This window comes from Hemiscyllium ocellatum, chromosome 4, assembly GCF_020745735.1.
Source record: "Hemiscyllium ocellatum isolate sHemOce1 chromosome 4, sHemOce1.pat.X.cur, whole genome shotgun sequence".
Lineage (NCBI taxonomy): Eukaryota > Metazoa > Chordata > Chondrichthyes > Orectolobiformes > Hemiscylliidae > Hemiscyllium > Hemiscyllium ocellatum.
This window is the reverse complement of record NC_083404.1, coordinates 8,372,069-8,389,608: the sequence shown is the minus strand read 5'-3', so window position 1 is coordinate 8,389,608 and position 17,540 is coordinate 8,372,069. Positions and strand designations below refer to the sequence as shown.

Here is a 17,540-nt window from a genome sequence, read left to right as displayed (position 1 = left end):
CTCCATTAGGAAACGAACATATTATAGACACATATATTTGAAGTTTACAGGTCATATACAGTCAATTATTAAGAAAGCTATGGCCTGTGTGAAAGAATATAGTATTGGAATATTCCCCCTGCATCACAATGACTTAGAAGGTGGTTCATCACCTCCTTCTCAAAGGCAAATAACAACAGGGGATATATACTGGCCCAGCCAGTTATTGCTCATGTTTCATGAATGAAGAAAAAACATCACAATTTCAGTGTTGAAAAAGTGACACTACTGGGTGCAGATATTCAGACTCCTAATTAACAGACATTCCTGATGAATTTATGGTCTGACTGAGTAACAGATAAGTTGCATATTTTACAGCCCTCTGGTTGTATATTGACATGCTATTATTATCTGTCATCCTAATCCTAGCTCCTATTCCAAGCAGTCACATGCGACAGGACCAATTGTAAAAATGCATAAGTCTGCAGCCACTTGCATGTGGTGAATTAGGTTCAGAACAGATGGTTTAAGTCACTGGCAGATTTACGATGTGCTTGAGGGCATGGCAGATTATTGTCATATGCTGTCTCACCATGTATTCCTTCCTTAATTGGTGCACTGTGGAATTATCCAAAAGTTATAAGTTTTGCGCAAGAAACCCAAGCGTGTGGATCCACTTGCTTGTCTGCATAGTCTGAGTGAAGGACAGAAGATCAATTCTCCACAAGTCCTTCATTTGCCAATACAATGGCATGATGAATGTGGTGCCTGAATTATTGGAAACAACTGAGCTACATTAATGACACCTCCAGTATAGAAATCAGGCAGGTCATGGACACACCTCCATTTCCACCTTGGTGACGCGTAAGTCTAATCTGCAAGGTACAGTTGTTTTAGTTTGTAGGAACAGTGATACACAACGTTGCTTAAATTGTTGTCTTTGAGATTCATGAATGCAATCATTCTTTAAAATGATGGAGTTCAGCTGTTCAACTGAATTATGAGAAATAAATACAGAAAACAATAAATGCTGGAGATCACAGCAGGTCAGGTAGCATCCGTGGAGAGAGAGAGAGAGCAAGGTACATCAGAGCTAATGTGAAGTGTGGAGGGGGCAACATTTATGCGACGGTGGGAGAGAACGGTTGTTGACAGTGCAGGTTAAGTGATCGGAGGTGTGAGAACAGTAGAACAATGGCATGGAAAATAAATAGTTCATCTAAGTTTTTTAGCAATTAAATCATAAAGCTGAATTAAAGATTAAGGCGAATTGAAACAAACACAGCAAGTGCTGGAGCAACTCAGCAGGACTGGCAGCATCTGTAGGGAGAGAAATTGAGTTAATGCTTTCAGTCTGCGAGGAGTTCTCACAATGGAGAGGGGTTGAAATGGATCCTTGCCTTACAGTCTTCTCCCCAACCCCACCATGGGCTTGTTTTGGTTGTTTACATTGCACTCAGTGAAAAGGAGCCATTTTCACCTTTTCACACCTTTATTACACCCATTTTATGTCTCTATTTCCCTTCTACCCCTATTGTCTTTTGCACTAGGCTTTTGCAATCTCTGTTCTCGTGGTTCCTCCTCTGCCTCTTTGAAAAATTTGAAAAACACCAATCTCCATCCCTTTTCAGTTCTGAAGAAGAGTAAAATGGACTTGATGCATTAGTTCTGTTTTCTTTCTCCACAGACGCTGTCAGATTTGCTGAGTTTCTCCAGCACTTTCTGTTTTTATTTCGGATTTCCAGCATCTGCAGTACTTTATTTTTATTTATGTTGAATGAGAATCTTTACCCAAAGATGTAACAGAAAAAGTATCACAAAGAGTAGACAGCATGGATTCCAAACGTAAAGATCATGCGTGACAACTGAATTGAACTTTGAAGCTGTCCCAGATAAAGCAGATAAGGGTAATGGAGTGGATGTAATATATATTGTGTTTCAAAATGCCTATTGTAAGGTACCAAATAGCAGATTCAAGTTCAATATGGTTCACATTTAAAAAAAGTATCTTGTAATTTTCAATGAATATTTACCCCATTGCTTCACCATCTTGGAAGCTGAACAAGATGGCATTGGAGTAGGGTTCCTGAGCTGAAGCTCGTTCACTCGGACCACTTTGCTTTTCTTCTTTTCTCTCCTTTTTCTACTTTTTTTTCCTCTCTCTGTATCTTTACCTATCACTTGTCCTAAGCTCCAGAGTGTGGTGCTGGAAAAGCACAGCAGGTCAGGCAGCATCTGAAGAGCAGGAGCATCGACGTTTCAGTTACAAGCTCTTCATCAGGAAAGGCTTGATTCTCGATGAAGGGCTTATGCCCGAAATATCGATTCTCCTGCTCCTCCGATGCTGCCTGACCTGCTGTGCTTTTCCAGCACCACACTCTCAACTCTGATCTCCAGCATCTGCAGTCCTCACTTTCTCCTTGTCCTAAGCGTTGATGGCAATGATGATGGTAAGAAGTCAGCATGGACCTCCAGCAAGCCCAGTCTGGACCCGAGTGGGCCCAGTGCATGGACCTTGAGAGAATTTACCATGAACCTCAAGCAGAGCTAGAGCACGGACCTTGAGCAGATCAAGCCTACAGATCCCATTCAGGCCGAGCACGGAGGAGAGTGGGCCCATTGCGGACCTTGAGTGAACACTTACTTACTTCAAGCACAGGACCTGGCATAGGAACCAAGATTACATGTAAATTTAACTTTTGTAAGACTAAAAACTAAAACTTATAAACTTCACAATTGCTGAAAGAAAATACTTAAGCTTTTCATTTTGCACTTATCAGGACAAATGCAAGAATGTCAAATCTCAAAAGGAACAACAATTTATATTCTGTAAACAAGGGGGTGCAGACTGGTGAGTAAGTTGACTCCAACTGGTTAAGGTGTTGCCATGGAGAATACACCGGGTAACTACTGACCCCGTGTATTTGTTTAATTTGAAAAAACCCACAAGTCAATAGTTCATGTGTGGAATGAATCTTCTGAGAAAGTGATGGATGTGGGTACATTTACAATGTTTAAAAGACATTTGGAGAAGTACATGAATAGGAAAGGTTGGAGGGCCAGGAGCAGGCAGGTGGAACTAGTTTAATTTGGGATTATGTTAGGTATGGACCGGTTGGACCGAAGGGTCTGTTTCCGTGCAGTATGACTGTCTGATTTTGTGAATATATGTAGCTTCAAGCATAAGTAATCTACATTGCAAGTCTCGTCAAAAAGCTGACATTGGATGTTAGTGCAATTCCTAGCACACTCAGGACTGTTTGGGATCATGGGTACAGAAATGCAAAAGAAGACGTGAGAATCTGGCTGAATGGGGAATTAGAGGTCCACCAGACGCCTGGAGGAAGAATTCCTCATCTTCCGCCTCGGAACACTTCAACCCCAGGGCATCAATGTGGACTTCAATAGTTTCCTCATTTCCCCTTCCCCCACCTCACCCTAGTTCCAAACTTCCAGCTCAGCACTGTCCCCATGACTTGTCCGGACTTGTCCTACCTGCCTATCTCCTTTTCCACCTATCCACTCCACCCTCTCCTCCCTGACCTATCATCTTCATCCCCTCCCCCACTCACCTATTGTACTCTATGCTACTTTCTCCCCACCCTCACCCTCCTCTAGCTTATCTCTCCACGGCTTCAGGCTGTCTGCCTTTATTCCTGATGAAGGGCTTTTGCCCAAAACGTCGATTTTGCTGCACTTTGGATGCTGCCTGAACTGCTGTGCTCTTCCAGCACCACTGATCCAGAAATTAGAGGTCACAGTCCTGTTGCTTCCTTCTGAAATGAGGCTATAATTTAGCTTTTTATGGCAATCTGTCTATAAAGCTATCTTTACCCACAGGGATACCCTTGCACCTGCCGATGTACTCATGAAGGGGAGCTAAGGGAACAGGGATTTAGAAAGAGTGTGGACATGTAGCTCCGGTATCATCCCGTATGTATACGTTCAGTCCAAAAAAAATATCCAAATCAAACGGATAACTTTGTTTTCAAGGAAGCCGCTCATCTGCATTTTAGAAAGCAGCACTTTTATCCCAAGGAAGAAGAGAGATTAAATTATTTGCAATATCCGTGATGATAATTGCATAAGATCCAAGTATTTTGAGCCACACAGATAGGTTTCAGCTACTTGGAAGACTGGCTATTCAAAAGCTGTGAATTGTCAGCTATGTAAGGAATCACTCTTGAAGCAGTCTCACCGATTTACAGCCTCAAATGAGGTTAAGGCTTACCATCTACTCATGATGATTAACTGTGAACCACTGAATTTCCTGTCGGAACGTTTTTGCTTGTTTTGTTAAATCAACCATTAATGATCTGCTACTGAACTACCAGTTAACTTTGATACCATTTACGCATATCTAATAAGTGTGCACATACACACTTTTTAACTGTAGTTTGTAACTAATATGCAATATCTACTGAAAGACTTTGTGATGATGTAGGAGGAAGTATAAATACACTCATTCATCACCTTTCTGGGTGGCACGGTGGCACAGTGGTTAGCACTGCTGCCTCACAGCGCCTGAGACCCGGATTCAATTCCCGCCTCAGGCGACTGACTGTGTGGAGTTTGCACGTTCTCCCCGTGTCAGCGTGGGTTTCCTCCGGGTGCTCCGGTTTCCTCCCACAGTCCAAAGATGTGCGGGTCAGGTGAATTGGCCATGCTAAATTGCCCATAGTGTTAGGTAAGGGGTAAATGTAGGGGTATGGGTGGGTTTCACTTCGGCGGGTCGGTGTGGACTTGTTGGGCCGAAGGGCCTGTTTCCACACTGTAAATCTAATCTAATCTAAAATCAATACTTAGTTCATTAACTTGTCAAAATGTGCAGCAAAAGATGGCCTGGACATTGAGTCAGACATCATCATCCCAGGCCCTGGGAGCTAAATCCACGGATATACTTTCATAAGGTGTTAAACAAGGGGATGAGGATTTGTTTGATTCTTTAGCAAGGCAGAAAACTTTATTTACAGTCACTGTGATGAAGAGGTTCTGAGATTTAGGCAGCCAATCAGAAGGAGCGCACAACAGAAAACAATCAGAATGAAACGTTAGCCATTTACACCAGTACTGGGACAAAGTTTAATAAAATCACTTCATTCTCACCAAGGGGTGTACTTTGAGGAGAAATAACTTGAGGCTAGTAGAACTCTCTGTTGTTTAAGTTTTAACTGGACAGCAACTTACACTGACTGCACATGCACAGTTCAACATGGAATGGAGGAAGTTGTATTGAGTTAACTTGTATCTCTAAAACTTCACCACGGTAATTTATCAAACAATGTTAGCATTTAAACACATGGAAAGGCATACAATTGCTGTAGTTGCGTAATAGATTTCCACTAACCTTACCAGAAAGTCATATGCCTTGTCCATTGTGAAGCAAGTATTGTTGTAATGTCCTGATATGTGTTGATGGCTTGATATGATTTGATTATGGTCAAACAGACCTTCAAGTCCAAAAATTAACATTTGATTTGGCTGATTTATTAATGTGGAGGAGGTGTTGTCACCAACCTTAATGGTTGTGGTCTGTTGGTCAGGAAATTGAAGACCCAGAGAGGGGAGCTGAATCCTAGGTCATGGAGTTTGGAAATTAATTTGCTTGGAATTATGATGTTGACGGCAGAGCTGTAGTCATAAGGAGCCTGATGTAGGTATCCTTGTCGTCCAGATGTTACACAGATGAGGATAGGGCCAGGGAGATAGCATCAGCTCTGGATCTGTTGCAGCCTGGTGAGTAGCAAAGGCTGGGAGCCTGGAGCTGATGTGACCCATCACTAACCTCTCAAAGCACTTCCTGATGATGGGTGGTAGACAATGACGCACACTGCATCAGTTTCCTTTGGCCCTTGTATAAGTGTGGAATCTTATTCCTTTAGGTTTCAAATATTGTTGAAGTTTTTTTGTTCAAAAATTTTGATTATCCATGTATATGTATTTGATCATTATCTTTTCATTGAACTTTATTTCCTGTTCTTTATTTCACTTCTGTACCTGATTTGATATTGAATTAAGTATTCTAACTGACATTTCCTGGTTCAGTCTTCTTCAATCTGATAAGATAAAGGCCAACTCTACAATTTGCCATATTCTGGCCCTCTGCTGAGCTTACTGCACTAGTTTACAATTGGTTCCAGTATCACAGAATCATAAAATCCGAAAGTCTGCAGGCAAATGCAAGTGTAATGAATAATAATATCATTCATTCACCACAGAGAACACAATAATGCCCCCTATTGTTCTATTATTTCATAGCATTTAAAGTACACAGTCTAGAAATTCATGAACACTGCATCCGTTATCAAGACATAAAGCAAGCAATGAAGTGTTCAAAACGGCAATCTATGTATAAACATTCGTACGCTGTGCCAAAACCACACTGCCCTCTGTATTAGTATAGGCATCATTGAATTCCAGACCCTGCACATGAAACACTCATGCCACACCAGTGCAAACCAATCATCAGCTCCAACAATCAATCACTGAATATCCCACCATCAATATTCTCACCATCCATGGTGAGAAACTGAACTGATCCAGCCATCTAAATTGTGTAGCTACAAAAACAGGTTAGGGAGGAGCTAGGAATTCTGTGGTGAGTGAGTCACATCCTGTCTCATCAAAGCCTGTGTACTATTTACAAGGCACACATCAGGGCTCGGATAGACTAGTCGCCACTTGCCCGGATGGGTGTGGCTAGACTGAAGACGCTTGACACTGCCTGGAACAAAGCAGCTTGATTGGCTCTGCATCCTCCACCTTCAACATTTACTCCCCTCACCACTAATGCACGGTGGCAACAATATATATCACCCATGTCTTTGCCTCAGCTAAAGTCAATGAAGCTCTTTCTGAAGAATTGTGCACAACAATTGGCACGAAACAGTCCTCAAACAACAAGTATCAATCTTTGAATTAATCACGAGTAAAGGAGGGCAGAGTTCCCACTTAAAAATGGGAAATCATACCTTTTTTGTTAAGTAGCACAGTCTGACCAGATTGAATGGGGTGTTATCAAACATGGTGTTTAGTGTTCCAATACAAATCATGTTGTCTTTCCAAATTAGTGTCCTTTACGATTGTTCGAAAGTGGGTATACTCGCATCCTAGTTGAATCAATTTCACACAGGATCTTTTGCCTGATGTACAATTTTAGATAAGTGGCATAATTTTTGACACCAAATTCCCTGTTAATTTTGAATGAAAGATTTTATAAATGGGTTACAATTTGAAATGATCGAATCACTTATTTGAAAGAGTACAGCGCCTCTCCCTACACCTTGGAATTGCTTGAACCTTAAAGCTAATTGCTAACATTTGATTGTTAGAGCTGAGTTGACCTCAATATTAATCTCTAGGGCTATAAGAAATTGGAGAAACAGGCATTCAGTTTTTGGACATTTGGTAAGATCATGACTCGGTTCTCTCACACATTTACCTTCTCCACTCTGTCCCTGCACGGCCTGATCCAGTTAATGTTAAACACTTTGAGCTCTATTTTGATGATATTCAATGACTGAACACCCACAGCTCTCCAGGGAGGAGAATTCAAAGACTCACAACATTGTAAGTCAGGAAACCTCTCCTCAGTTCAACTCCAAATGGCCAACCCCTTATTCTGAAAGTGTGGCCTCCAGATCGACACATTCCAGCCAAGAGAAATATTTACACTTTCAAGCCCCTTAATAATTTCTAATGTTCCAATGATATAATCTCATTTTTCTAAACAGGAGTTTAGGATTATCGACCTAAGCTAAATTTTTGTTCATTGAAAAGCCCTTCATTCCCAGGCATCTGTCTTCTAAGTAAATTGTATCCTTCTTTAGGTAACAAAATCAAAACGATATATACTACTACACAGGTGACCTCAACAAGGCCGACATAATATTCCATTCCCTTTGTAATCAAGGTGAAAACAGCATTTGTTTTCTTAATGATGGTCAGATAATTTCAGCTGGCATGTCAAATTTTCTATAACGGTGAATGTATGCTCAATCCACCCCGGAAATATACGATAACATTTTAATGGCAAGAGGGTTTGTAGCATGCAGCTGTCTGAGTGTGGAGAGATGGGGCACACCGTTCAGTCATTTCAACTGGATCACCGTTATGTGGTTGAGAGTCTGATTAAAACGTAACAGTTGCTGCTGCATTTCCCAGGCCTCGGGGAAACCAATTTGAAAAGAGGGACGGAAGATTGTACAGTGAAATGTGCTTTTCACATCACTTAACATGAGCAAGGATTAACAAAAGTATTCACACGTGCCCTTAAGATCACCTCAGAGCACCTCTCTGCTAGTAGCAGCTTCACTCTCCATTCCGGTATGATTCTCAAGCTCCTGCCTATCTGCGGAAACCTCTTAATAACTCCTGGGAGAAAGTGAGGACTGCAGATGCTGGAGATCAGAGTCGAGAGTGCGGTGCTGAATCTTTCAGTCCCCTTAGCCCACAAGCCTCATTCCTGATGAAGGCCTTGTGCCTGAAACATTGCTTCTCCTGCTCCTTGGATGCTGCCTGACTGGCTGTGCTTTTCCAGCAACACACTCTAGACTCTTAATAACTCCTGTCAGACTGCCATGTCTCTCACTCCTTCCTCCCTCAAATTTCCAGTGTCTATTCCCAGTATTTCCTGCCTATAGCATCCAGTCACCAGTCTCCCTCTTTGTGTCTGTCTGCTCAGCTGCCATTTGGGAAATGGAAGAGGAAATGGAGAATGGGATCCTCCCATTAAATACAGTAGGGTGTCCAAGTTCCTCCTTTCTTTCCCAAATGCTACCCCCTCCCCCTCCTGCCCATCGCACTCTCCATCTTCCTGAAAGTATCAAGGCTACTATCTCAGGTCTGACATGAGCTTTTCATTTCTTCAGTCAAAACGTCCCAGACTGTTTAAACTTTCATAGAAACAGACTCAATGAGGATAGGAACAGGAGTAGGCCATTTGGCCCATTGAGCCCAGTGCACCATCTAACATGATAATGGCTGATCCTCTAACCCAATACTATATTCCCACATTCTCCTTAGTTCTGATTACCAATAGTGTAAAGGGGTATGGAGATGTTGGGGATAAAAGGCATTGAAGTGTTTTCTCGGCCATGATCATATTACATGGAGGAACAGGCTTGAGAGGCCGAATGGCCTACTCCTGTTCCCACGTTTCATACCCCTTGACACTCCTGGCATCTGAAAATCTACTTGTTTATTTATTAAACATTTTCAGTGACACCTCAACCCTCTGTGGGAGAGGATTTCACAGGTTCATCCACCCATCTAAGTGAAGGAATTTCTAATCAGCTCAGTCGGAAATGATCTACCCTAGATCCTAACTCCCTGTTCTGGAACTCTCAGCCAGGGATAACCTCACGCCCACATCCAGTCTGTCCAGCCCTGTCAAAATTGTCCATGTGTTATTGAAATATATTTCCAGTCAGGCCACAACTGGAATACTGCATTGGTCCCTTTATCCAAGGAAACATGAATTGCAGTTGATGGCTGTACAGAAATTCATTAGGTTTATCCCAAGTTTAGATTGAATTAGATTCCCACAGTATGGAAACAGGCCCTGCAGCCCTAGTCCACACTGACCCTCTGAAGAGTAACCCACCCAGACCCATTCCCCTCCTCTATATTTACCCCTGACTAATGCACCTAACACTGTGGGCAATTTTGCATGTCCAATTCACCTGACCTGGACATCTTTGGATTGTGGGAGGAAACTGGAGGGAACCCACGCAGACACGGGGAGACTGTGCAAACTCCACACAGACAGTTGCCTGAGGACAGAACCGAACCTAGGCCCCTGGCGCTGTGAGGCAGCAGTGCTAAGCACTGAGCCACCACGCCACACTTTCTTTGTGGGGGGGGGAGTGATTGAGTAGTTTGGGTCTGCACTCTTTGATGTTTAGAAAGATCAAAGTTGACCTTATTGAAACATATCTGATTCTTAGCAGGCTTGATAAGGTGGATGGGGAAAGGTTGCTTTCCTTTGGAGGACCAGGGACCATAATCTCAGAGTAAAGAGTTGCCCATGTTTGACAGAGATGAAGAGCAACATTTTCTTTCACCAGGTAATGAGTTTATGGAATTCTTTCCCACAGAGGGCTGTAGAGGTTAGGCCATTATGTACATTCATATTATTAAACTGGAGAGAGTTCAGAAAAGATTTATCAGGGTGTTGCCGGGCAGGGATGGTTAGGGTTACAAGGAGAGGCTGGATAGACTAGGACTCTTTTCATTAGAGTATAGCAAGTTGACGGGTGACTTATAGAGGTTTATAAAATCATGAGAGGTTTAGATAAGGTGAATGGCAGATGTATTTTCCCTAGGGTGGGGGATTTCAAAACTAGAGGGCATATTTTTGAGCTGAGAGGAGAAAGATTTAAAAGGGACATGAGGGGCAATTATTTTACACAGAGAGTGGTTTGCGTGTGGAAATGAACTGCCAGAGGAAATGATGGATGCATTATAATGTTTAACAGTCTTGCTTTGGAGGGATATAGGCCAAGCACAGGCAGATAGGACTGGTTTAGTTTGGGATTATGGTCAGCATGGACTGGTTGGACCGAAGGGTCTGCTCCCGTACTGGATGACTCAAGAGATAGTCAGATTTTTTTTATCAGTAATAGTGGAATCAATGGTTATGAGTTAAAGCAGGAAAGTGGAGCTGAGGATTATCAGATCAATCCTCAACAGGGAGAGAGGTTGGAGGTTCAGAAGGGGGTGAGAAAAGCAAGTATGAGAAGTAAAGAAGAAAAATGAAAAGAAAGGGATTGGTAGCTAACATTAAAGGGAATTTCAAAGTTGTCTCTATGTATATCGTTAGTGAAAGGATGGTAATAGGAGACATTGAACCAATGAGCGTTCACACTGGGGAGTGTGAGTCACAAGAAGCATAGCTGAGGTGTTCAAAAGAAACATTCCATCTGACTTTACTTACAAAGCAAATGTTGCACAAGCGATGGGAACAGAAGTCTCTGTCACATGAAAGGTTTTAAATTGATAAGGTGAAGTTAGATTGGGTCCACTGACAGTATTTAAAGTTGACCAGATGACTTGCATCCCAGGATATTGGAATGAGTGAATATAGACTTGCAGCAGCCCTGGTAATAAGACTTTACTCTTATTTAGAGTCGGAGTTGGTACCAGAGGACTGGAGAATTGCAAACATTATACCTTTTCTTAATAAAGATTGTAAAATTAGGTCCAGCGATTACAAATCAGTCCATTTAAATTCAGCAGTAGGGAACAATTATTCAGAATAGAATGAGCAATCATGAGGAAACATGGGAGTGATTGCAAGAGCCAGGGAAAACATGACAAATGTGCTAAGAGGAAATAGAGAGAGTCAATGAGGGTGAAGCTGTTGAACTTGTGTACATGGACTTCCAAGACAGATCCAATACAATGCTATACCAAAGGCCTGTGAAGAAAATTATATGTCATAGAATAAAATGGACACTGGATGCAAAACTGACTGAGAAGTAGAATACAGAAACCAATTGTTCATGTGTTTATTTGGGCTAGAAGAAAGTTTGTACTGGAGTTCTCCAGGGGTTGCAATTGCTTTTCTTGATATATGTAAATGATCCAGAGCTTCAGGCTGACAGGAAACTTTCAAAGTTTATGGATCGTACAAAACCTGGGAGAAATGTAAACTGTGACGAGAAGAGTGGATAACCTCAGAAGAACATTGACAAGTTGGTGGAGTGAGTGACTAGGTGGCAATGAAGTTCAAAAAATGGCTGAAATGCAGAAAGCTAGCAGACAGGTGGAGCCGGTAATTAGAATTGTGTACAGTTTGGGGTGTCAGACTATTAGAAGGATGTGAATGCATTGGAGAGACGGCAGAAGTCTTTTTACGAGAATGGTTTCAGGTATAAGAAACTTCAGCATATGAATAAAAATTGGAGAAATATTTTTCTCACCTTGGGGGAGAACAGGTGAAGGAGAGATTCAGTGCTAGTTTACAAAATCACAAGGTGCCTGGACAGTGTAAATAGGGAGAAACCTTTCCCACTCGCAAACAGATTGAGAACCAGAGAGCATCGTTTTAAAATGATTTGCAAAAGAAGTAAATACAAGATGAGAAAAGAACCTTTCATACTGCATCGGTGGTGGGCAAGTTGATGAAGAGAATCCTGAGGGACAGGATGTACATGTATTTGGAAAGGCAAGGACTGATTAGGGATAGTCAACATGGCTTTGTGCGTGGGAAATCATGTCTCACAAACTTGATTGAGTTTTTTGAAGATGTAACAAAGAGGATTGATTAGGGCAGAATGGTAGATGTGATCTATATGGACTTCAGTAAGGCATTCAACAAGGTTCCCCATGGGAGACTAATTAGCAAGGTTAGATCTCATGGAATACAGGGAGAACTAGCCATTTCGATACAAAACTGGCTCGAAGGTTGAAGACAGAGGATGGTGGTGGAGGGTTGTTTTTCAGACTGGAGGCCTGTGACCAGTGGAGTGCCACAAGGAACAATGCTGGGTCCACTACTTTTTGTCATTTAAATAAATGATTTGGATGTGAGCATAAAAGGTACACTTAGTAAGTTTGCAGATGACACCAAAATTGGAGATGCAGTGGACAGTGAAGAAAGTTACCTCAGAGTACAACAGGATCTGGACCAGATGGGTCAATGGGCTGAGGAGTGGCAGATGGAGTTTAATTCAGATAAATGCAAGGTGCTGAATTTTGGGAAAGCAAATCTTAGCAGGACTTATACACTTAATGGTAAGGTCCTAGGGAGTTTGCTGAACAAAGACACCTTGGAGTGCAGGCTCATAGCTCCTTGAAAGTGGAGTCACAGGTAGATAGGATAGTGAAGAAGGCATTTGGTATGCTTTCCTTTATTGGTCAGAGTATTGAGTACAGGAGTTGGATGGTCATGTTGCAGCTGTACAGGACATTGGTTAGGCCACTTTTGGAATACTGTGTGCAGTTCTGGTCTCCCTCTTATCAGAAGGATGTTGTGAAACTTGAAAGAATTCAGAAATGATTTACAAGGATGTTGCCAGGATTGGAGGCTGTGACCTATATGGAGATACTGAACAGGCTGGGGCTGTTTTCCCTGGAGCGTTGGAGGCTGAGGGGTGACCTTATAGAGGTTTGTAAAATCATGAGGGGCATCGCGGGTTTTGAGAAGATTTGTAGCTCAGGTTGAGGTTCTGGATGTAGGTTTTCTCGCTGAGCTGGGAGGTTCATTTCTAGATGTTTCGTCACCCTACTAGGTAACATCTTCAGTGGGCCTCCGGGTGAAGCACTGTACATGATTCCTGCTCTCTATTTATATGGTTGGGTTGTATTTATATGTTGAAGAAACTAACCCAAAGAAACCCAAACATATAAATAGAAAGCAGAAATCATGTACAGTGCTTTGCCTGAGGTCCACTGAAGATGTTACCCAGTAGGGTGATGAAACGTCTGGAAATAAATCTTCCAGCTCAGCGAGCAAACCTACATTCGTGATGGGCATGGATGGAGTAAATAGACAAGGTCATTTCCCTGGGGTGGGGGAGTTCAGGACTAGAGGGCATAGGTTTCAGCTCAGGGGTAACCTCTTCACACAGAGGATGGTATGTGTATGGAATGAGCTGCCAGAGGAAGTGGTAGAGGCTGGTACAATTGCAGCATTTAAAAAGCATCTGGATGAGTATATGAATAGAAAGGGTTTAGAGGGATATGGGTCAAATCCTGGCAAATGGAACCAGATTGGGTTAGTCTATCTGATTGGCATGGATGAGATGGACCGAAGGGTCCGTTTCCATGATGTACATCTCTATGACTCTATGACTCTATGACTCTGCAAGTAAAGTCTGGAATGAACTGCATGGAAGTGTGGTACAGGCTGCTTTAATTGAGGCAATTAAGACAATGTTGGATGATTAGTTAAGTAAAAAACAATGCAAAAGGATATAGGAAATGGGCAGGAAATGGAAATTGAAATGTGAAGATACAGTGGGCTGTATGTCTTTCTTCTGTAATCATTCTTTTGCCTTCTGAAATGCTTAAAATACAAGTGCAGCGTTGGTACTGCACACCAGTCAAATTCATATGGACATTTCCGATCTCCCCATATCTCTTCACTCGATCCCCACAGTGTGAATGTAGGCCATTCAGGCCATCAAGTCCACATCAACCCTCAAAAGAACATCTCACCCAGTCCCATGCCCCGATCCTGTAACCCAGCATTTCCCACGGCTAATCCACCTAACCCTGCACACTTCAGGCAATTTGGCATGGTCAATCCACTAACCTGCATATCTTGGGACTGTGAGAGGAAACCAGAGCACGCCGGGGGAAACCCATGCAGACACTGGGTAGAATGTGCAAACCCCACACGGACAGTTGCCAGTGGGTGGAATCAAACTCAGGTCCCTGGTGTTGAGGTGGTACTGCTAACCATTAGCCCACTGCACTGCCCCTTGGAGGGACTAACTCACTGATTTAAATATTTAAGGTTGACATCTCCATAGAAGATGCACAGACAGTGAGTACATAAACCAACTGCTGGTGTTGAGTTTCTTCAGGAATAAAGAATTTTAGGGAACGTTCATTGTGCAGAATCTAATATTTGTGGGAGCAGAGGGGTATTGTCACTGGATTCACAACCCAAAGAGAAAGTGAGGACTGCAGATGCTGGAGATCAGAGCTGAAAATGTGTTGCTGGAAAAGCGCAGCAGGTCAGGCAGCATCCAAGGAACAGGAGATTCGACGTTTCGGGCATAAGCACTTCTTCACACTTTCCTCATTCCCGAAACGTCGATTCTCCTGCTCCTTGGATGCTGCCTGACCTGCTGCGCTTTTCCAGCAACACATTTTCAGCTCACAACCCAAAGACCCAGGAGAAGTAAGTCTGCATCCCACCACAATAGATGACAACACTTGAGTTCAGTTAATAAGCCTAAAATTAGAAAAGCTAGCGACTGGTTAACAGGAAACCATTGCTGTTAAAATCTCAGCTGTGACTCTAAATCCATGGTCATTTGGTTGACTTTTTGACTGCTCTCTGAAATGAACCAGCAAGCCAGCCCAAAGATAGTCAGGTATGCACAGGAACTGCTGGACCTGTCAGCAACACTTACATCCCACGCAACAACTGAAAAAATATTTAAGGCATAGTTTTATCTCAGCCACAGCTTCTGAGAGACTAACAATGTGTTCTGGTAACTCACCTGTCAATCTCGAACTTAGATCATTTTACTCAAAATTACTGGCATTTTCTTTACAATGGAAATATTCCTACTCACACACTGCCTGGGACTCAGGAACTGCTTGCTCAGGGGAGTGTGACACTTGGGATCCATTGTCAGAATCTTCATTTAAAGTATTTCCCTGGAACCTAGGCAAAGCAATGTAAACACGTATTAAACATTTGGTGCTCAATTTTACTGTGCTCCATCAGTGCTAGTAATTGAAAGCTGAAAGAACCTTAAAGCTATTGGGTTAATAGAACAGATCATGTACAGTGATAAAAACGGATTATGAGCAATACAAGAATATGAACCTTTCCAAACTATTTTCACAATAAATTAGAAATACCAAATAACGATGTTGCGCTTTTATACAAGTGGGCAAGTATCACTCTAAATTCAGGCAATGTTTGCAAGTAATAATGATGGACGTACTTCTATATGATTACCATCATCTTCTCAAGGAATAGTATGGTTAACCATTAATATTGACTTATCCAGTGACACCTGCATCCCATGAATGAATAAAACAAGGAAACTGCAGCTCATGGAATGCCCTTTTGGAAATCAAATACTCTAAACCCTCAGCAATGTGACTGACCTGTAATTGCTCTCCAGGCAATTAGGGATAAGCAATAAATGCTGGTCCTGCTCATATCCCAGGAACAACTTTGAAAGAACATAGAACATAGAACGTTACAGCGCAGTACAGGCCCTTCAGCCCTCGATGTAGCGCCGACCTGTGAAACCAATCTGATGCCCATCTATCCTACACTGTTCCACTATTATCCATATGCATGTCCAATGCTCATTTAAACACCGCTCAATTTAAAGCTATATCCCCTCGTGTTAGCCTTCACCATCTGAGGAAAAAGGCTCTCCCTGTCAATCCTGTGTCTCAATTAAGTCCTCTCAACCTTCTTCTCTCCAACAAAAACAGTGTCAGTTCCCTCAGCCTTCCCTCCATACAAGGCAACATCATCTGAACCCTTTCCAAAGCTTCCACGTACTTCCTAGAATGCAGTGACCAGAACTATACTCTAGGTGCGGCCTTACCAGTGTCTTGCACAGGTGAAGCATGACCTCATGGCTTCGTAACTGAATCCCCCTCCCAATAAACACCAAAACACCATCTGCCTTCTTAACAACCCTAAGGAAGATTAAAAAACAACTGTCCTCTGCTATTTCCTCATTTTCCATTCTTTATTCCTTCATCCCATCTCAGGAATGAACACTCACTTTAGCTACTCAGTTCTTTGTTATATACTTGTAGAAATGTTTACTGCTCCTTTTCACATCTCATTGACTCCTCCCTCTATTATTCTTTTAGTTCGCCTAGTTTCTAATATGTTCCAGATCTTTTTATTTATCACAAGTGTTTGCAGCCTCGTACATATGTTTCTTTCAATTCAATACCATTCTTAACCGCAGGTGGGTTATCATAGAGTCATAGAGGTTTACAGCATGGAAACAGGCCCTTCGGCCCAACTGGCCGATGCTGCCCAGTTTTCACAATTAATCAAGGTCATATTTGCCTGTGTTTGGTCGATATCCCTCCATACCTATCACATTTATAGCCTTAAATTAAGGGATGGTAGGTATAGGACAGATGTTAGGGGTAGATTCTTTACTCAGCGAGTCGTGAGTTCATGGAATGCCCTGCCAGTAACAGTGGTGGACTCTCCCTCTTTATGGGCATTTAAACAGGCATTGGATAGGCATATGGAGGAAAGTGGGCTAGTGTAGGTTAGGTGGGCTTGGATCGGCGCAACATCGAGGGCCAAAGGGCCTGTACTGCGCTGTATTTTTCTATGTTCTATGTTCTATGTTCATTCATGTACCTGTCCAAATGTTTCGTAAATTACAAAATTATATTCACCTCCATCGCTAACCTCTGGTAGCTCTTTCCAGACACTCACCACCCTCTGGGTGAAGAAATTGCCCCTCTGTGCAATCCGTTGTATCTCTCCCTTCTCATCTTAAATCTATCCCCTCTAGTTTTAGACTCCCTTATGCTGAGGAAAAGCTGTTGCCTATCTACCTTATCCATGCCCCTCATAATTTTACAGACCTGAGTAAGGTCACCCCTCTGTCTCCTACGTTCCACGGTAAAGCAGTCCCAGCCTATCCAGCCTCTCCTTATAACCCAAACCTTCTAGTCCAGCATCCTAGTAAACCTCTTCTGCATTCTGCCTAGTTTAATAACATCCTTTTTATAATAAGATGACCATCCTTCTTGCCAAGTAATTCTTTCTGAATGGAAGATATTGACAGGGTTGGGGTGAAGAGCTGTACCAGTCTGGATTCATGGAGCGTGAAGGAGTCATGGCAGCTGGCATGAAGGAAGATCTTGGCGTAGTTGGG

The 17,540-nt window shown here is 42.5% G+C and overlaps 1 protein-coding gene across 7 annotated transcripts in view; it reads right to left on the bottom strand.

Annotated features, from left to right (window-relative positions):
- The window catches only part of c4h8orf34 (chromosome 4 C8orf34 homolog), a 329,014-nt gene that overhangs the window by 39,823 nt on the left and 271,651 nt on the right, over positions 1-17,540 (bottom strand). For all 7 annotated transcript variants that reach the window (XM_060824118.1, XM_060824114.1, XM_060824119.1 and 4 more), the window contains one exon: positions 15,234-15,325. In XM_060824118.1, the coding sequence (XP_060680101.1) occupies positions 15,234-15,325 (92 nt within the window). The remainder of the gene's footprint in view (positions 1-15,233; positions 15,326-17,540) is intronic.